The sequence below is a fragment of the Periophthalmus magnuspinnatus genome, chromosome 6 (genome assembly GCF_009829125.3).
Source record: "Periophthalmus magnuspinnatus isolate fPerMag1 chromosome 6, fPerMag1.2.pri, whole genome shotgun sequence".
Taxonomy (NCBI): domain Eukaryota; kingdom Metazoa; phylum Chordata; class Actinopteri; order Gobiiformes; family Gobiidae; genus Periophthalmus; species Periophthalmus magnuspinnatus.
In genome coordinates this window covers 18,027,770-18,049,992 of record NC_047131.1, presented here as the reverse complement: position 1 = coordinate 18,049,992, position 22,223 = coordinate 18,027,770, and the positions used below count along the sequence as shown (strand labels likewise).

Here is a 22,223-nt window from a genome sequence, read left to right as displayed (position 1 = left end):
TAAGTTTAAATTATAAATCAGATGTTACTCTAAGTTACTCTTGATACATTTTTACTCTTATTCTAGTATTTTCTATTTACCACTACTTTGTACTTCTACTTGAGTCACATTATTTTGAAGCAACGTTACTCTTACTTGAGTACAATTTTTGGATACTCTACCCACCTCTGTGTATAAGCTCAGTCATTAAAAAACATGCAGGAAAATATGAATAACTTACTGCCATACGATTGTGAGGGCTTATCCAATAAACACTGAGCTATGGGTCTTTTAAATGGATTTATATCAACTCTAAGTTCGCTGGTACATTTCAATCAAACACCACTATGAAATGTGAGCTAGAAAATGCACTGTTTGTCTAAGCAAAAAATAAAACAACACAACATAGGCATTTGTTGAAATATTCTTGATAAGACAGATGTTAACAATATTAAACAACAATTTAACGCTTCAAAGTTTAAAAAGTGCCATTTTGTTTGGAAAGGTCCCGCTTTTGGACTTTTGGACCCAGATCTTAATCCTTAACATAGCATTTTACATTTTAAAACATTTTTACACATAGCTTTGGAAGTCTCTGCTGTAGAGGTCCAGCTCCTGATAGAGGATATAGCTCTTGAGCCGTGGGGGGAATAAGTGCATGATTTCAGGGTTGTTCAGTCTTTTCAGTGTGAGACGAGTTCTGATCTCCAGCCGGCACAGGTGTTTGAGGGAGCGGGGGCTGCCTGAGGGGAGAAACACAAAAATCCTTAGTTTATTTTTGATGGACAGGCCAAGATGATACAAGATTAAATCAATTTGTTTGAATAAAATATAAACATACAAACGAGAGGGATTTTAAAAAAAAACAAAAGTTCACTCTGTATACTTTCAAAAGCCTTTCTGGTCAAAATAAATAAATCCAGGAATCAGTGCTCAAGGGCCTTAGGCCTATATATACATAGCATATGTCTCTTTATGCACTTAAAATCCATACAGTCCACCTGCACGTCCACAGTTTTGAAACCACTGATCAACCACTGACCAACTTTTTCTATTAGAAAGTAGTGATATTAAGATGCCACTTAAACTACATGATTTAGATATGATTTTCATGTTTTTCCAAATTGCGTGAAATCAGCATGAATTTTACCAAATAAAAGTGTTGTTATTTATTTTTATTTGTCTCATAATAACTAACAGTGCTAATTAGACAAGTGTTGGCCCTTGTTTATAGGATGGTTGCTAGGTAACAACTGTGAACATACCTCTACATGTGTCACATCTTCAGCACACATAGATATCAGTGATACCGCTCCCATGTTCTGTGCCTATGCTATAATATATTTCTATGTGCAAAATGTTAAACTTCACAAAAATGATCAAACTAGGGAAAAGTTTGATTATTCGATTATTGATTATGATTACATGTGCCCTTAGCACTGTAACTAAACTAAGGTTTACCACATGTAGCCACCAGGTGTCACCAAACCATCAAATGACAACTTATAGCTGCTCAGGAAAACTAAAAGTAATATTTAAAACAGCTTTCAAAATGTATATTCTTCATGTTTACTTCTGTTAAAATTGTTTTATTGTAAATTATTGAAGAATTATTGTAATACTAAATATCTTAATTCTTATTTTGATGTTGATTACAAGCACCTTTCTTAATTTCTCCATTTTATTATGTATTAAGAGTTGCCATTTTAACATCAATTAAGTTTTACCTTACAGACTTTTATGTAAAATACAATACAAAGTACAATAAAAAGTAGATTCTAAAGTTGGCTACACAGATGGACTTACGTTGAATGTGACATATTTCGGGCCACTCCTTCTGCTTCTCCAGGATGAGTCTAAGAGTGGAGCAGATATGTACATGTTTGACATAGTCCAGTAGAGTCAGGACCACACTGCCCGACAGGTGAGCGATACAGCAGAGGCTCATGAACTCACAGAACTGAAGAGGAAACAAAGGGAAACATGAACAGTTAGGATTATGCGAACATTTTGTCCTTATTAGAAATGTAAATCAACTCAAAATAAATTAATGTGCAGTAAACCTTTAAGATTGCTCTGCATAAGCAGTGAATTTGATGCAATGCTTTAAACGTCATATGACAGGTGGAGTAGTCTTTTGATTAAAGTGTAGCATAATTAAATTTACATTTTTGAGAAAAAAAGCCTAGTTTTGCCTTGAAAGACAATTTTTGTTGAGCTTATTATTTTACCTTTTGGTTGGACAAAGCAGCAAATATGACATAAGCAGAGGCAATTTCCAGAAAAATGGTCATTGGGTGAAATTCTGCTCTGAATTGATGGAATCCCTCTTTTTTCAATCTGTTTTAGAACTCAGCTCTCGTTTTTGAAATTTCCATCACAAACTACCTCTTGACTGATGTAAAACTATGAAAAGTAATTGCCACAGGCATTACATCGGTAGAAATAGTTTACAAGTCTCTCTCTGATGTAATATAACGATATACTTAAAAATATTTCTTTGTCATCTAATTAACTTACAAAAACAGCATTATGTAAATTCTTATGTCAATCAACACTTCAGATGTTTTCATGGCAACTACCCACTGCAATTACACACCAACCCATGCATTTATTCTGTTTCTAGCTCAAATTACTGTGCTCCAACTTGATTACACCTTTCGTTTTTACCTCAAACAAAAATAACTCGTCACCTACTGGTATTTTCTCCTCCCTTTCGTAGGCCACACTGGGCTGGCTGTCATGGTGGCACTGGAAGCATGTCTCCACCTTGTATCCATTGTTTAGCAGTAACCTCATCATCATCTCATCCTTTAGGCAATACTGCAGTGCTGTTGGGAATACTGTATCGCTCACTACATTGAAATAACAGTTCACATCCGCTTTGGCCGCTAGCAGCAACTTTACAATCTCATATCTCCCCGATCGGACGGCCACCAGGAGGGAGCAGAGAGGATCCAGGTCTGTCTTGGCCCCTGCAGCTAAAAGGACCCTGGCACATTCTACGTCTCCATTGGAAACTGCAAAGTACAGTGCACTCCTCCTCATGTCGCGGTAGTTCTCGGAGTTGCGGGTGTTCATGCGGTAGTTGACGTCAAATCCGGAGGCGAGCAGGAGTTTGAGGCAGCGGCTGTGGCCTCCCTCTGCGGCGGAGTGGACCGGGCTCTGGCCTGCCTCTTTGATGGCCTTTTTGTGGGTCAGGGGGATGAGGAGCTTCAGAGCACTGGCGGAAATACAGAGGGATTGTTAAAGTAAGAATAGAAAGGGTTTTGTGGAGCATTTCATAAACATTACTTGTCTGTGTCACCAAGGGTGTATTCACTCCTATGGGCTTTAGACCTAGAGTAGAGTTTGGTTTCCCTGAAAGTCCAGATTTTATTTCAGGTGTGAATAAACTCAAGCGATCCAGACCAAACAAGCCGGACCGAGACACACGGTCTGCTTCAAAACAGACTCCGGTGCAGTTTGTTTATGGTCTGAATACAAACTGCCTAGATACAAAACAAACACAGAAAAGATGCACCTTTTGGGGCTTGACACCATCAGAGAGACACACCGGGACCATGGAAGTATAATAAAATCTTATTATAGATCTATGACCGGGACAGGGTGCATCTGTCCGGACGGCTCATGGTCAAAAGGCCCGCTCACCATGAGCCCCGACCGTGTGTTGGCTGTTCTCGTGTGAGTGCCCATTGGTCAAATTATGCAACTTTAAATCCAAATGGATAAGCAGTGTGGGTATTTCTGGAAACATTGATCATGTAGGCCATTTGTTAAGTGTGGATATGTACTGGGGGGAAGCATATCCAGGTCTAACAGCACAAAACATCACATACATAGTCCTCACAAAGGACTTTAGAGCTTAACCGCTCACATTAAATCACTTACTGTGTTATTGTTAGTCTTATTGATCCCTGTCTTGTCATGGAGTCGTAGAGTTACTGTCTGCTCTCCCTGTTTAGCAAGACACTGTGTTTCTTCCACAAATACAGTTCACAGTAAGCATCAGTGTTGGGAATAACACCATTTAAGTATAACAGCATTAGTAACAGCATTATTTTTTACAACTAATGAGTAATGACTTTTTCCCCTGCTATAACTCAGTTATAGTTACTGTCAGTGTAACGGGCTTATTATTTTACTGTGAGTCTCAGCAGGTGACAGATCAGACTCCACTTTCTCATCTCAATCAATGGAGCTGCAAAGTTTTTACTTCGTTTTGGAAAGTAAACAAGACCGTGATTAGAGACAGTAATTGGCTAAAACTAAAACAGAGACTAAATGTAAAGGTGACCAATCAGAAGCAGCGCTAGATGGCCATAAAGACTTTCCAGGTATGTTTCTTGGTAACATGGAAACATTACACTCTCAAAAACACAATAGAATAAATCTTTAATATTGTAAAATAATCACTTATTTGTCACGTCCCAAAAGTGCAATATAGCATTTATTTTTACTGCTGGGCAAATACCACATCCACAAAGCCAAATTCAGCCAAACTACTATAACTACTTCTATCTTAAAATATAGCAAATAAAAAATCTACCAAAACCCTTCCAAATATTTGGTTTAAACAAATTATAATTTATATGTTGCGTTTTCTTTGTTTTCCTCTCCTCCTCTCACAGTCCTCCAGGTACTACAAGTTTTGCTATGTGGTTGTGGAGTTTAGGTGTTTAGTCCCACAAGGAGACATGTTATGCAAAGTCAGCTTTTATGATCTTTTAATCAGTTTTATAGAAGTTTACTTGGAGCTGCATTTTGAGTGATTCATGCATGTTTGAGCAATCCTGTATTGTCCTGCTTGAGTTCTCCGAAAAGTTTTCACCTGCCCCCTGTCCCCCCAGAGTCCTGTAAATTATCTTTGTTTAAAAATTCAGACTGCTGGCCTTGAGCATGACCAGCAGCTTGAATTTTTCATGTTCAAAACTTAGTTAAGACTATGTAATGAAAATCCACAACTTGTAATGGTGAAATAACACTATGAAGAGGTGGGAAGTGACTGAAAGCAGAAAATCAGTACTTGAGTTTAAAGGAAATCAGGAAGTCCATGGACCCATTTCTGGTACTCAACCATATTAGATTAACAAAGCAGATCACAATAAACAAAATGTAAACTAAGATTCTACATATTTTTATTACCAAGTGCCAGGAATATGCCCAATTTAATACAATATTAAGAATATAGCTTCAAGTTGTTTATGTTTGCATTTTGTGCATTGGGTTTCAAGTGGATATTTAGTCAGAAAAGCAAAATGAGGCCTAAAACCAGTACAAAACCTAAAAGGCCGATGTGAATACGCACTACCAAAACCCCAGCACCTGCAGCCAGTCATGAATAAGAGCTAGTGCGGCCTCCAATATTTCAGGGTCGACGAGTAAAACTGTTTATGCAGGTTAAATCACAACAACCCAAGTTCAACCTAAGGAACAGATTTGATACTCAACACCAATTCTGATTATAAGCTAGTTCTTCCTATAAATACCTGCCTTATTAAATCATGTCCTACAATAACTGCTGTGAAAGGTCATTGTTATGGAGCTTTTATTACTGTTATCTGGTACAGTAGAGTTGTAAACACAATGTGCATGGGTCAGATTGCAAGCATTAAACTGGAAGATAACAATAACGGACGGATTATAATAAATGCTATTACAGCCCCGCTTTCGTAAGAGTCATATTTTAAATAGGGCTGTAAAATCCTGAATAGCTTTAGAATGATCTTGAGCTGTATCAGAACAAGTATAAGAACGCATAGACTAGTGGACAACATAGGGATTACACAGAAAAAGTAGTATGATTTAATGTTAAAAAGTCAAGTTTGAAATTTTTGTATCATGACAACACTATTTCACAATGAGTAGTGTCTAAATAAAGTGGGGCTTACTCATAATGGCCGGCGTACGCAGCTTTGTGGATGGGCAGATGTCCGGTGGCGCTGTGCAGGTTTGGGTTGGCTCCGTTGTCCAAAAGAAACTTAATACATGCCACGTTTCCTGAGCCCGCTGCATCCAACAGCACGCTCTCCCCGTTACACGCCTGAGAGTTCACCTTGCTGCCTACACACAAACATAAACAATATTAAAGGGCCAGGTACGTTTTTGATGAGGTAACGACATTATAACATGGCATAAATCTCACAAGAATGCATTTTATGTAATATAGCACCTTTTAAAGTGCATAAAACAGGTTAGACAACTGTACTACTTTTATTAAAACGCAGTAAACGTCATTGTATTTAAGATGCTTTTTAATTTTGGTAAAGCTACTGGCAGTAGACATTACATACGCAGAGGTAATTTCAGAACTGTTACCTAGCAACCATGACGTTAACAAAGGCCAAAACTAAATTGCACAATAGTTTTGATTAGCCTGATAAAAAGACACCTGTATTTTCTTAAACTAAGGATTGATTGGTTTCCTTGTGTGTAAACTGTTCTTGCAGTTTAGATGTAATTTTCAGTGTTGATGACATAAGCAGAGGTTTTCTATTTTATAACTCAAAGCTACAGCCTGTATTTTGTTATTTTTCCTCTCAGCTTCCACTGGTGTAAAATTATAATGAATACTGACCACAGGTAACGTATCACCAAACCAAGTAGAGCAGAGTTACAGGGCCAAAAAAATCAAAAATCAAATGCAATTATGATTTCCATTTTAATTTTTTATCATATTCTGTTATTTAAGAAACTGTAAACTTCCTTCAATTACATTTGTATAAATATTTTAATTGAAACTATTACTTTAGATTACATGTGACATTGCAAGTAAGAATGTCAGGAGTAAACTTTTTTCATGATAATTCTTTGGAATTTTTCAAAATCTCGATAATTAAAAATACAAATGAATCAGATTAATTTAATTCAGTGCTCAGCCCTAGAACCAAGTAATAATGACAACTATTTCTGAACTCCCAATTCTAAAAGTGTCTTGTTATGTCACAATGCAAATAGCAAGTCACTGTTTTGTTCATGTTTGTCGTACTGTGGGATTTCCTCTGCAGTATTGTTAAATACCACCTTTCAAAGAGTAAATATCAAGAGAAAATTATTTTTACATTGTTCATTTTGGAAAATTACTCTGTTCTACAAGTGCCACTGAACTAAACTCAGTGTTGCTTTACAGTTTGGAGTATTTTTCATTCAATGAGCTACACTCCACCACAGCTGCCATTGGGCTGCCTGATAGAGGTAGGCATGGGAGGCATTCTGATACACAGACACGTACGGTTAGGTGCCTTGCCAAAGGACACAATGACAATATGAAGTGCATTTTGAAACTTCTGAGCTAATGTTGCCCCACCTTATTTCCATTTGTTCATTTGCGAGTATCATATTGTGATTAGAATTTCAAAATGGACCCTGGACAGACACTTAAAGACACAGTACTTCATGTTTACTGTTTTAAAAATGTGAAAAACGAGTTCATTTTATGCTATTTGCAGTGGTCCAAATGTATTCCTCACTTTTCAGATGCATTCCTAGCTTCCCAAGTATTCAACAAGATGAATTTATAAATAGGTTTCACAACTTTCAGAGGCCAGAGCAGAGTTTTTGGCCAGGTCGTCGTTGAAAATTTGGTTCTCAACCGACCTACCTGGTAAAATAAAGGTTAAATAAATAAAAATAATAAATTTTGTCCTCACAGACACGCTATCAGCAACTAGCATGCACTTTATAGTAAGAGCTAGACAACATACCGCAGTGTCATTTTGAGGCTAAGAGCTACTTTTACAATATCTGTGTTGGTGTCAAAACTAATGTTACTTTATTGCATGAAATAAACTGGGTATAGCAGCTTTAAAAGTCCAGTTTGTAGCTTTATCCATGGGTTTCAGCCTCTTCATTTTGAGGACTATTTCCAATTCAAAAGATATATTTTTTTAATGGTCAATCACTATGACAGCAGTCCTGATTTTTCATAACAGCACAACACAATCTTTTGTTATTCACCATGCCAGACTAACTCCCACCCAGTCTTTACACCAGAATGAGGCCCGTCAGACTAACCGCAGTTAACGAGAATCTCGATGATGTGGAAGTGACCGTGCTCTGCAGCCACAGCCAGAGGTGTAGCTCCTGTGATGTCCTTTTGGTTGACCCGGCCCCCGTTCCTCAGCAGCAGCATCAGGATGTCTGAGTTACCCACTTTAGCCGCTTCATGGATCGCTGTCCACCTCTTTCTGCAAATCTGCTCCACCCAAGCCCCCTGAGTCACCAGCAAGTGGGTCATTTCATAGGAGCCTGATCGGACGGCTGGGAATAAAATAATGATGAGTTAATTATAGATTATTTAAATTATTATTGAGTAAACATCAAGCTACATGTACAAGCACACACACTGACCCCCAGTCTAACTAATTGGCCCTTTTCACGGAGCCCCTCGGCTTGTACTCTCAGTGTGGAGCTGCTCTTCCTGCACCATTCATTTTCTGTGAGGATTTAGCAGAGCCTCACTAAAATAAATAAAATAAAATATTTAAATAGCAGACAGCGAGTTATGGATGGATGACTAAGGATGTTAAACATATTAACACCTTTACCAAACTTATGTGTTTATAAAAGTAGGTATTTGTGTCTCAGAGCTAATGCTTCGCTAATTTAAATCTCAAAATAGAACACAAAACAACTTCATGAAAATACATCTAATTAAATATTGATTTATTTGAGCATGACTTGGCTAATTTCCAAGCATGATTATTTTGGCATGACTAATTTTTCAATGTGCAATAAATGGAAGTGTGAGAACCAGAACCAGCCAGGCAGCTCTATGAAAAGGGCCTATTAGACTACAAGCGCTACAGTATTTTAATGTAATTGTGTTTTTGCTCATAGACTATATACGGTACAATATGTCTTTGTACAGTCTATAGTTTTTCTGAACATGCTATTGAAAAAGGCCTATGTAAAAACCATACATTTTTCCCAACCAATTCTTAACCCCTCTTAACCTTTGCCTGATTATGAAATAAACTATCGTCAAAAATAATATTTGTTAGCACTAATCCAAAGAGGTTGTTATGTGACATTACTGCTTTGAAAAAAAAAGTGCATCTAAAACTACTGCAGAAGTACCGTAACAGTCAAGGTAATTTTTTTCTTTTTATTTATCCAGTTTTCAAAGGAGATCTGTGCAGGTTTTAGACGCAGGCGAAACTAAATCACCCAAAGTCCCAATACAAACAGAGAGAACATGCAAACTCCACACAGAAAGGCCCTACTTGGATTGGGAACTGTGAGGTTACCCATGACGACTGCATATTACTGACAACCTCAAATCACCCCGGACTTTTGCCATTGTTTGACCAAGGATTCTGACTAGCGTGCGTCCTTTTTATGGCTAACAAATAACTAGCATACCATTCTAACGTCGTCACTCCCATTATTTCCAATACACAGACAGAAACAACAATGGCGTCATGAGGATGCCCAATTCAAATCCAAAAAAACTACAGCCGCACGTCCCGGGCTCAAGCCTTTATACTGGCCCATTGTCCTGCCACCCATACATCACAGACAAGTACTAATCAGTTGTACTTTAATCACTAGGAACTACTTAATACCTCTTAATGTCCTCACCTGTTTCTAGTCGTAATGTTTTGGCTGCTCTGTTTTGCTTTTACTCCAGTTAGTGTAAGCCAGTTATTGAAGTCATTGTCCAGTTGTTTTGATTTATGTACCTTTCAACCGTTACTTGGAGTGTTCATGGGTTTCAACATGTTTAAAATGGTTAATTACTATGACAACCATCCTAATTCCCAATTATTTTGAACCCCATGGATAAGAAAATCACACACTGGTAATAAGTTGATGCCTGTTTAATGTCTGTTTGAGGCTATAATCTTTTGGCTGCTCGTTACTTTTCTGCGTTCCAGATTAGAGTTAGCCCACTTGACAAATAACTAAAATCTATAATCTGTACAATCTTGACTCTCTTGTCTATTGCGTAAGTACATCCTGTGCTGGTAATAAGTTAATACCATTTGATATCATCACCTGTTTGTAGTAGTAATGTTTTGGCTGCTCTGTGTTTTGTTGTACTCTACATTAGTACTTAACTTGTCAGAAAGCTTAAATCCACACTTTGCTATCATCTCTCGGTCTTTTAAGATAAACACTGTTGTTGTTGTTTGCACCTGTCTGTTCAGTATAGCACTACTATTATTTTTACTGCGACTACTACTGTTACTATGAATACTGCTACTACTACTACAGGCACTACTGTTACTATGACTACTGCTACTGCTACTACTACTGGCACTACTATTACTATGACTACTACTACTGGCACTACTACTACTGCTACTACTACTGGCACTACTATTACTATGACTACTGCTACTGCACCTACTACTGGCACTACTATTACTATGACTACTGCTACTACTACTGCTACTACTACTGACACTACTACTACTATGACTACTGCTACTACTACTGGCACTACTATTACTATGATTACTACTACTGCTACTACTACTGACACTACTAGTACTATTGCTACTGCTACTACTACTGGCACTACTATTACTATGACTACTACTACTGGCACTACTATTACTATGACTACTACTACTGCTACTACAACTACTGGCACTACTATTACTACTACAACTACTGGCACTACTATTACTACTACAACTACTACTGGTACAACTATATTACTACTACTGGGACTAGTACAACTACTACTGGTACTACTGCTACTACTACTACTATTAATGCTTACTGGCACTACTACTGTTACTAGCACTACTACTACTGCTTCTACTACTGGCACTACTGCTATTACTATTACTACTACTGGCACTAGTACAACTACTACTGGTACTACTACCACTACTCCTACTACTACTACTACTGGCACTACTCCTATTACTACTACTACTTTCATCAGTGGTTGAAAATAACTTTATATCTTAATTACATTTGTCTTATTATTATTTCTCCCCATAACTAGGCTGAATGATAAACAAAAAACGAAATGTATTCATGTAGTCAGCAATTACAGTTACAATTGCCCTATAGATGAATTAGCCAGAGAACTAACTACATTAAGAGAAGTTAGACAATTTATTCTGAATGATACAAGTCTGTTCATAAAATACACTGTGTACATATAACGTGTATATTCAAAAAGTGTCAGCCTGGTCCCAGACTCTCTTGCATTTGAGCTGGTAGAAGAGGTAGGCATGCCAGGCTACACAAACCTGAGAAACTTTATTAAATCAAAATTCAGACTTGGGATTATGATTAGATTAGATTTCTGTTTTAATAATAATAATAATAATAATAATAATAAATAATAAGATCTTTTCAAAGTTAACTCATCCAGAAGAATTGACAAAAACAGAAAGAAAATGATGGTACTTGTGTCTGGATGTTTAATGTTAATGTAAGTCTAGAGTTACCGAGCAGCAGTGGGGTCTCGCTCTTGCTGTTGGTGTTGTGCGGGTTGGCTCCGTGTTTGATCAGGCTTCTCACGTTCTTCACCCATCCAGCTTTTACGGCCAAAGTGAGCGGCGTCTCTCCCCCCACGGCCGTCCTCTCCTCCAGACTGAGGCCTTTAGCTGCCACTAAACGGGACGGTAAAAGTCAATAATAGCCCGGAAATACAGTAATAAAAACAACACAAGTATTAAATTACGAGTAAAGCTAATATGTTTCACACGTAGTTCACAGTGGCTCAGGTGGTCGAGGGGTTGTTTAATACGTTTGGTGGTTCAATCCCAGCTCAGACCAGTGAATATCATCAACGGGCAAGACACTTTACCCACGATGCCTCTGTAAGAATGTCGTTTGAGAGACTTTTCTGTTTTATCAGTCAGTTAGCCCCACGGCAGCAAGTGCATTAAGAGAATATATAATTGCCTATAACGCTCTTGTCAAGGTTGTGAATAATTACATAGGAATATAAATCTGATCCATAATTATTTGGTATAAAACTTTTATCACTTTATAACAAGCAGAGTTTTCAAGTAGAATTAACTGAAAACCTCAGTACAGAAATATGCTTTGGGCACACTAGACTGTCAAAAAGACGTAATTAATAAGAAATTCTAGCTCTTAAAAGTAGGGAAAGTAGAGGAGAGCCCAGGTGAACAAATGGGATAAAATGGTTATTAAGAAGCTACATGTGTTTCTGTTTATAATTATTACAAATGCCAAACACGAAAGACAGATTTGAAAGACTATTTAGCTAAATTACTCCAATAAAATATGCTGTGAATGGTAAAAAAAAAAATACCAAGCCTAGTTTTCATTGGGAACAGAGCCAAAAAAGCTGAAATCTTAAAAAAGAGTTGGGGGGGAAAAAAGGGCTTAAAGTAAAACTAAACACCTAACCTCCACCTAAAACTACATTTCAAACAGAGCTGTTAAACTGGAAGTATCTGGACAACTAAAGAAATAAAGAGTGAAGGTGTCTGGAGGTATGAGGAACAGTGTGAGTGGTCTGACAGGTTGCAACACTTACAAACTTCACCTGTGCAATTAGGCGTTTGTAATCAGGCTTTAATCAGGGCGGTCCTGTGTGATGTCACATAGTACTTGAAATTGCAGCGGCCACTAGAGACCAAGAGACACACCTAGTTTTGGATGGTTTTTGAATACAAAGCTGCAAATTAGTAGTAGTAATAGTTTACTCTAAAACTACCAAAAAAAAAGGACTAGGAACAGTAGACAATTAGACTTAAACACCATGTACACAGTTTAATTCCAAAATCTTGATTTAGTGTTTAGTTACACTTAAATTTACAACCATTCAGCCACAACTATATTCATATATATTGCCGTACCATTCAACATACTAGTGTCTTTGTTGTAACGTGTACTTCAATACCTCCATTCACAGGAAACATGTCAAAACAAACAACTGAAACTTCACTTTCGCTTCTACGTTATATATATAAAAAAAAATACATTAAAATTAAAAACAAGTCTGATTTCCCTGACAAAACCCTCCCCTCCAGATAAAACCTCGACACCGGCACTAAAATTATAGCTGTACGTAAATATGGCATGACACGTATGGCCCATATGCGGCGTTCATGTGGCGCTGACAGTTGTGCTAACGGGCAGGTGACGGGAAGGCTAAGCTAAGCGGACACCTCGTAGAACGCGCTCTCTACAGCCGCATAAGTGTTGAGTGACATCAGCGACTCTTCGGGAGCTGGGGGGACTGTTGACAGCTGTCAGCGGCACGGAGCTGCCATTGTCTCCCACTGAACCGCTTCTCTGTCATGATCAGAGGCCGCGGGCTAATGCGAGCGTACGTGTGTTTAATCATATGACATGGAAAGGGAAAAGGCATTCATTTGTTGTCATAGGAGTAGTTATATAGCCAGAGTGAAAGAGGAGACCGTGGGATTAGGAGTTGACAGGAAAATGGATTGGTGAGAGGTCGTTCCAAGTAGCTGGGCTCCTGATCAGATTTGAAATTCAAGAGCAGTGTTTTGTCTGCTTGTCTCGTGTGTTAGATTATTCCTTGTCATGTTGCGATGGTAATTGTTAAATAATGAGTGAGCTTTAGGTGAATGAGATGTGTTTGATGTTACAAGACAGCAAGGTTGAATTTTAATCACTTTGGTAGGCATATTGACGTTCCACAATTGAGAGCGTTGGCTGGTAAGTATATAATGTAAAAAAAAATGCTCACCAGAAAGTAGTATTTTCGCCTCACATAGCAGAATGACAAGGTAGAGAGTATTTAACAGATGATATACACTGCTTGGCCAAAAAAAAAAATGTCGCCATCAAAAAAAAAGGTCACACACTCTGGCGTTGTTTCGATTTCACTTCTGCAATGTCAGAAGATTTATTTCCATCCAGTGTTGCATTCATTTTTCACCCAGATGTTGCATTGATGATAGAGTAGAATCTGACCGCTGCACAAAGCCTTCTCCAGCACATCTCAAAGATTCTCAGTGGGGTTAAGGTCTGGACTCTGGTTCAGGGAGCATGAGACATTATTTTCACACATGGATTGTCCACCACACTCTTTCACAATTTGAGCCCAATGAATCCTGGCATTGTCATCTTGGAATGGATGAATTGATGGAATAACCTGGTCATTCAGTATATTCAGGTAGTCAGCTGACCTCATTCTTTGAGCACATACTGCTGCTGAACCTAGAGTAATTATCCAATAGGAGGCTCGTACCTATCTAAATCCAGGTGGCAACTTTTTTTTTTGGTCAAGCAGTGTATTTTGCATATCTGTATTGTAACCGGGGCGTCGGCAGACATGTTTGATTAGAGGAGCTATGGGGGTGCTAAGTTCCTCAATGGGGGTCCACACTTAACATGTTAATTTAGAGCCTTTATGGATGCAAGCGCAATCCCTTCCCTTACTCTGTTTGCAGTTTTAAACAAGTTTAAATGTAGTTACCCCCCCCCCCCCCCCCCCGTAGTGATTGTAACAATGCACTATAATAATGGGACTATTCATCATTAAAAAGGAGCTTTAACTAACATTTTACTTTATAATGTATTTATTAAAGATGGATTGCTTAACTTGGACTCCTTTAAAAATTATGGTAATGGTCATATTTTAATATAGCCCTTTTCCACCTTCAAGGCACTGAAAACGCTTTACATCAAGGAACCATTCACCCATTCACACATTCATAACTCACAACATTCATACGCCAGTGTATGCAGACACTGGGGGCGAGTTGGGTTAAGTGTCTTGCCCAAGGACACAATAACAGCATTCATCTGTTGGAGCTCGAATCGCACTGCCAACCTGTGGGTCAGTGGATGTGACCGCTCAACCAATAATGTTTATGTCGAGAGCTACTGTCCCCCATTACTTCATTAATGATTCCCAGTTCCACCATAGTGTCAGTACAGAGACATGGACTCCGGCCCATATCACACATACAGATAGTACAGATATTACACTGTAAAGTACGCACAGTATACATATTATGCTGGTGTCGACAGTACTCACATGTCAGGACTGTCTCCAGCACCTCCACGAGGGGCTGGGCTGCGGCTCGGTGCAGAGGGAGCCAACCCCGACAGTCCAGCTCTCTGAAGGCAAAGGGGTGTCGCAACAACTCCTCGAGCAAGCATACCTCACCTGGTCACCATGACAACCCGGGGAGGATAGGAGAGGATGAAAATGAACAAAGATTACTTTCTGCTTTATTAACGCAGTAAAAATATATGCATTTTTATTTTGGATGTCTCCTGTTTTGATGTGAATGTGAATGTACAAATAAATATTGTTTGTTTGAATAATCCTTCCAGCAATGATCTTGTTCAGTCAGTTGTGAATGCAATTGTTGTTTTTAATCATCAACATTAGAATAACCCATAATATTTGGAGTGGAATTTCAATATTGACGATCTATGTACTAATCAGTTACTTTTCTTATGCAGCAGCAGAGTCACATCAGACATGAGTCAAAAATGTTTTAAATCAAAGAGGATCATATACGATCAGCTTTTATGAGCTTTTAACTCAAGAGGTATAACAACGTTTCCTCATCATTAGCTTACTTGAGTGCAAAAAGAACTCTTACCCCCTATTTTTGCCTACTTTTCATCATTTCTTTGCCATTATTCAAAAAATTCAGACATCAGGTCATACATATACGGTCCAAAATTGTCACTTTTTTGCCATTTTTCAACAATACTAAACAATTAAATGGGAATCAGTCAATGGACCTGATTCTCTTACTAAGCCTTTTAAGATAAGTATTGATTTTTACAATGAATACAATGTAAAATCATGATTATTATTATTATAATTATAATTATAAATGCCTGTATAACATGTCGTCTTATATGATGTGGGCAAAAGTTTGTTTCATTTCAGTACATTACTATTGTTATTACATATTTAGATCACATCCTCCTTTGGTTCAGAGGTAAACAATGGATTTTATGGCTGACTAACTTTAGCCACCATTTGAATTGAAATGTATTTATCCCTCTATCCACTGTCTGCCAACCTCCTGATGAAGCCCTGGCAGAGCTTCCCAGCAGCTGACACACAGGTCCCACCAAAACAAAGACACAATTATCATGCCAGAGTAAAAGTTTCATTTACCATGTTCAATGGCCGCCAGGACTCGGAGGTTCTCATCGGTTGTTGCTGCTAAACTGAAATGAAACAGAGAAAGGAGAGTATAGATATATAAAAATATCTGTGAAAATTGTGTTTTTTTTTACCTGGCAGAGGATTTTAGGAAAGCTTCTCGACAGGAGTTTTGTATACTGAGTTGTATGTTGTAGTCGTTGAGTTCATCTTCACTGTAATCGTCATAAGTGTTCATCACTGAGACAAAAACAGACATGAGAACAAACAAATAGTTTTTGACAATTACATTTTAAATCAAATGTAAATGCCTTAATTTACCTGTCAAACAATGTCAAAGTTAAAACTTTCTGTTCTGCATTTTTTACATTTGAATAAAAATGTCTGTGAAATGGAGATTTTGTCCTGTTGCTATTGTTATTGCTGATTGTTGTGTTTGTCAATACATCAATAATACTGTGTGACACTGTGCAGTTCACAAGTGTCTGAAGGCTTTAAGCCCAACCATTAGTCTTGGGTTTTAGTACTATAAAACCTCCTTGTTGAGAGTCTAGCGCTATCTTCTCCACCAAAGTTCACCTTTGTTTTATATTTGCATCTTTATGAATATTATGAGTTAATGCATGTACAGGAGGCATATTAGAAATGTATATTACATGCACAGCACAGGGGTGGGAATAAGTAAATACTGCTTCATCCCCCACGCGTTTGAGCAAAGAGTTTAGTTTGAAGACAATTTGTTTTCTTGGATATGTATGAAAAATAAAATAAATCATCATCATCTTTATTGTGCTTCTTTTAACATCATATTATATGCATACTACCAAATATACATGTAAAACACCATCATTAATATTTTACTAATGAGGTGGACACACAAAAAAAAGTTATATGCAGAAAACTTGAAATATATATTGGTAACTCTAAAAAGTATTTCTTGTATGTTGATCCTAATACTGCTCTGTAGGATACCATTTTAGGACACAAAAGTGTAATCACAGTCCTATAATTACCTGACAATAGAGCAGGGTATACCCCGTCTTACACGCTAACAGCTGAGAGGGCTCCTGTGCCTGCATTCTTCAAGATTAGTAATGCTATTACTTGAAATACTTCTACCTTAGGTCATCTCAATTCATTAACAGTACTTACATGAATGCATTTTTTGGCTACTACTGTCCATCTCTGATAATTAATCATTCCACTACACAGCCACTGTAGTCATGATATTAACAACAACACGGCGGACTTCCCAAACAGAGCAAAACAATATGAAATCCCTGGATGTGAGGATCACTGAAGTCATCTGATAACTGTAACAAATGTTGGCACTCTTTTGTCTGAGAGGTAACGATGACTGCAGTAGTAGGCCTAGATTTTGTGAATTTGAATAGTAAAAAAACATATACAGTTACATAAAAAAAAAAAAAATCAACAAGAATTAGTTAAAATGTTTAGCTTTGTTCTAAGTTTTTTTTTTTTTTAGTTTTAAATACTTCTTAATGATTATTTTTAAACGACACAAGTCTTGCTGAGCACATTAAGCAATCTGTCAGGTTATGTGAACAACACACAATAAATATGGTCACTAAAGGACATCTGCCACTAAAGCAAATCTGCAAATATATTGTATTTATGTTTAAAGCTACTTTTATAAGCCTAAAGGTGCAGTGTGTAACTTTTCTGCTTGACGGCTGCCGGGTTGTCTCTATAATGATGTTACTTTATCTAGAATATTCCCCAGAATAAATATATATATAATAAAAACACTTTAATGAAATAAATGGTATAGATAGATATGTTTAATGCCATACTGTGGAACATCTTTAGACAAAGCAGTTAGATCTCCATGGAGACAAGCTGGTGGCAGAAATGTTACAGAGTGCACCTTTCATACAGGCAAATGTACAATCCAATAAGGAAAATTATCTATCTAAGGCGACAATAGATAGATGGATAGATGGACGGATGGACGGACAGATAGACGGACAGACAGAGAGACAGATAGATAGATAGATAGATAGATAGATAGATACACAGATATGTTGTGGAATATTTCAGGCAAAACAGTAATGCCTCCATGGAGACGAGCAAAAACGATACATAGTGCATCTTTAAGGCTACTGTATAATCCAATAAGATGTTTGAATAAATGTCATGTTGATAACAAACAACGCAGCTACAAAGTGATTTATCTCTTAGTGTTGCTAGGTGACAATGAGCCAAAATGAATGAGAGGGCTTTAATTCAAACCATTTTACACTGTATTGAGTTACTCTGGTATTCCACCTGCACGGGACAACTACCCATCGCTACTTCCACACAGGAGATGCTCAAGTCTAATCAAAACAATAACTGACTGAAAGTACACGCTGCCAACAGTATGTCAGGACCTTAAGAAACTCAAGTGCCCCTTAAATTAAACAGAAATTTCTCACCTGTGGAGGTATGTTGGCGGCTCGCTGATGGCCCTGGTGTCCGACTGAGCGCCGTCCTCTTATATTTAGGCCTGACCTGCTTTCTGTCCCAGCGAGGGGCGTGTGTGGAGTGCTACCTCTCCTTAAATACACCCACCAACCAGTGCCATTGTGCCGGAGTTAAGCCTGGTCTCTCGGATCTCTGGCCACATTCCCACACCCCAATCCTAGAGGGCTTATGCGTTACAGATGCGAGCCGCCATGTTTGCCGTCTGTGGTTTCCTGGAAAAAAAATACAATCAATTGAGTCTATTTGTTTCTTGGAAATTTGAGATGATGCTTCGTAAAGAGTTGATCTGAGTGTAAATCCACGTTAAAGCTTCCTCTCATGATAGCATTTTTGGGATGTTTCCAGGAGCTATATTACGGTGCTCATTAATAATTGTATTGTATTGGATCTTGGTGAGCTTTATTGCAGTGAATTTGTTTTTTATATAGCGCAGGTGTCTAACAGTTGCATCGACGTTACATCATGGTTATTCTGTTTATATCAATTGTCAGACTGGGGGTTAAATGAGGTTCACAATTTCATCCTAGACACATCTAAAAGGGCTTAATTGGGATAAATCTGGACATGCAAGTGTGGATTGCAAACTACAAGTTTTTCAATTTTGATAGAAAAAACAAAATAAATATGGAACAACATATAAAATTATTGATTATAATTATGTTCCACTATCCCTTACACAAGTCACGTCATTCATCTTTCATTGTTTGATGGTGGTAATCACAGAACCCTTTGGGACAGAACGACAGGCAAGTTTTGGTCAGTATGTGGGCTTTATAGATAGATAAAATATATGAAAGTAATACAATTGTTGTATTGAAGATATGCAAAACTAGAGGACTGGGTAAATAGTCTATAATAAAGATAATTTTAAAATGCTGCAAACAGAGCGAATTAGAAATAAAACTTGGCGATGTAATCTAAGTGTATAATATTTCTGAACTATTGTTGCTCATTTTAATGTATTGTGCAATACTTCAACCAAAACTAAGACATTTAGGCACATTTTAGCACATTTTGGACGGATTATTGTCTGTTTATTGTGACTGGGATAAACTGCATAAGTATCAATATTTTTATTTTTGACAATATTGCCCAGCCCTGCTCTGTAGTTTACCACGATGGTGTGTGACTCAGAAGCACAGCACACTGTAAAGAACCTTACAATAGCAGCTATGAATAATATATCAAGATTGGTGTTATGTATTGATGTGAACACAGAGTTTAAGCTTGACAGTGAGCTGTAACTGCATAAACACATCTTCTGAAAGATGCTTAAGATGAAATATGTGGAAGACGGAGACAGAGATCATGAGTTGTCTTCACGACTTGTTTTGGAGAAAATGACTTTACCACATGCTTGTTCTGAAAGAACAAACTTAACACTGGTTAGAAAAAGGAATAATTTTAAGTAGGTTAGTGGTAGGGATGGCAAGATATCCAGAAGTTTTAAACCATTTCAAGAAGGAGTGGGTGAGACGTAACTCTTACAATTAAAATCAGACACAGGAGACAAGACATGATTTTGACATAATTTCTATTAAACAAATGGAATAGTTTAACTCATCTTAGCCTACTTTTTTATTAATTTAATTTCATATTTTTCCTCTCATTGTCACAGTGTGCTACTTTTGTGGTCCAAGTCATTCAGCACTTGTGGGCTTGTTCTATTCCCAATTTTATATGAGCACCAATGTTTTAACTAATTTGTCTATTTTGTCTAATTAACAATTTTGTCAAAAATAAGTCATATATATAAAAAAAAAAAAAAATAGCTAAATGTTTATTGATTTATTTATTAATTTCTCAGAACCAGTCTCATCTTGTCTAACAGTATTTGCGCTTTGTCCCACCCCTAGTTTACACACTTCATCTACCTTTAAAGAGATCTGATTAAAGGCCAGTGACAAGTGTTGGGAACATAAGAACTGAGTGTCTGCAATCATCTTATTCTTTATGTCCACTCCAAGCTCTTTACAACAAGCAACTCATTCACTCAGTCAAGCGCACTCCCATTCACACTGTGTACGGAAAGAAGGTTGTCAAGTGCCTTGCCCAAGGACACAGCAACAAAGTCTAATGGAGGTGCTGGGATTTGCTGCATCAAAAGAAACACTTAAAGCCGCATGCATCACTGTCATGTCTTCAGATCTGAAAGATGAAAGTGAATATGGTAAAGTTTTGACACCACTGTGCTTACAATAACTCATGACGGTATTATTATTTATGGACATTGCTTTGCGTATGCTTATAGCCTATGTGTGCAGTTATATGTTTAAGAGCGGGGAATTCTTCAGAAATGCTAGCACCACAATATACAGAGCCCTCCTGGACGGGTGGAATACCTGTGTGAGAGGTTTACACGGAGGCCTGTTTTTTCTTCTGATCCAAGGGGAGCCAGCAGATGTCCAGCAGAAGATTAGTGGGGCTTTGCGGGGGCCAGCATGTCTCCCACACTGGGTCTCTCTGAAATAGCAACAACATAAAGCCCCTATATTGCCATTAGTGTAAACACAAGGCAGGAAGTAAAAAGGCTAAAAATATGACAAAGATTTTTATCCTCTTTGACATGGCCCTTTAAAGTTGACATCTGTCCAAACTTGACAGTACCTATAAGTGGCCCGCCGTATGTATAATGTATGTATGGCGGGGTACCGGGGTCAAGAAAAACCCATAGTGACCTTGGGTTTTATGGTCTGTATGTATTTGTCATGGCTAGAAATGCAATACTAATATGCTTGTAGCTTAAGTGTATACATAGCCTATATTAGCCTGCATCCTTATGTAGTCATTTGTTTGGTATGTTTATATCCAGGCCTATGGTATAAACTTGTAAGAGGTAGTCTACAGTATAGCATATTCTGAATTTTGAATAGTGCATTGTCATAAGCAGTCTGTAAATATATTTTATGTAGGTCATATCCTTAATAAAATAAATTCTAGTTTTGAAATGATTCATTAACAAGGAAAGATGTAAGAGTAGCGATTTTCACATCAGACACAATTGTAACGGGCTAAACAGCTAATATCTAGAGGACATATTACCATATAGCCAATAAACAGCTCCCAACTGTACTCAAATGGGGGTACTAGTACTAGGAAATGCCCTGGGCTTTGGGTGAACACGTGCCCTTTACCGCCTAGAAGGTTTTAGGCAAACATACCTGTAAGTATGCTCGTGGGGGCAACATTAGCTGGAGTGATAGTAGCTCAGTTGGTAGAGTGTTTGTTCATTGATCTGAAGGTTGGCAGTGCGTTTCCAGCTCCCACAGGTGAATGTTGTTGTTGTGTAGTCACTTAACCTACCTTGCCCCCATTGTCTGTGTACACTAGTGTATAAATGTGTGTGTGAATAGTGCCTTGAAGGTGGAAAAGCATTTTATTTATATATATATATATATATATATATATATATATATATATATATATATATATATATATATATATATATATATATATAAATTTATATTTATAAATTTATATTTATATTGAATCAAATAAAACATCTTTAATCTGTAAATAAAAAATAAGGTGAGTCTCTTGACGTCTGTTCTCTGTCACGTGGCTCGGTTGCTATGGAAGCCTGTAAACTCCGGTGTTGCTATGGAGCACTGCTAACGCAGTTTTGCTAACTCCCCCAAATCTTTAGAAATAATAATAATTATATGGAAAAAACAGCCAATTGCTGTTCGCGTTCACACTCTGGAAA

General features: G+C 37.6%; 1 protein-coding gene across 1 annotated transcript; it reads right to left on the bottom strand.

Moving 5' to 3' along the window:
• Positions 1-423: 423 nt before the first annotated feature.
• LOC117372324 (ankyrin repeat and SOCS box protein 15-like) lies at positions 424-18,551 on the bottom strand. The gene is made up of 10 exons (XM_033968117.2): positions 18,469-18,551; positions 16,165-16,270; positions 16,043-16,095; positions 14,936-15,067; positions 11,394-11,558; positions 7,993-8,238; positions 5,871-6,042; positions 2,677-3,202; positions 1,786-1,939; positions 424-722 (listed from the first exon to the last, which is right to left on the bottom strand). Exons 2-10 carry the CDS (start codon positions 16,266-16,268, stop codon positions 553-555), a joined length of 1,722 nt encoding a protein of 573 aa, XP_033824008.1. The 5' UTR covers positions 16,269-16,270; positions 18,469-18,551; the 3' UTR covers positions 424-552.
• Positions 18,552-22,223: the final 3,672 nt, after the last annotated feature.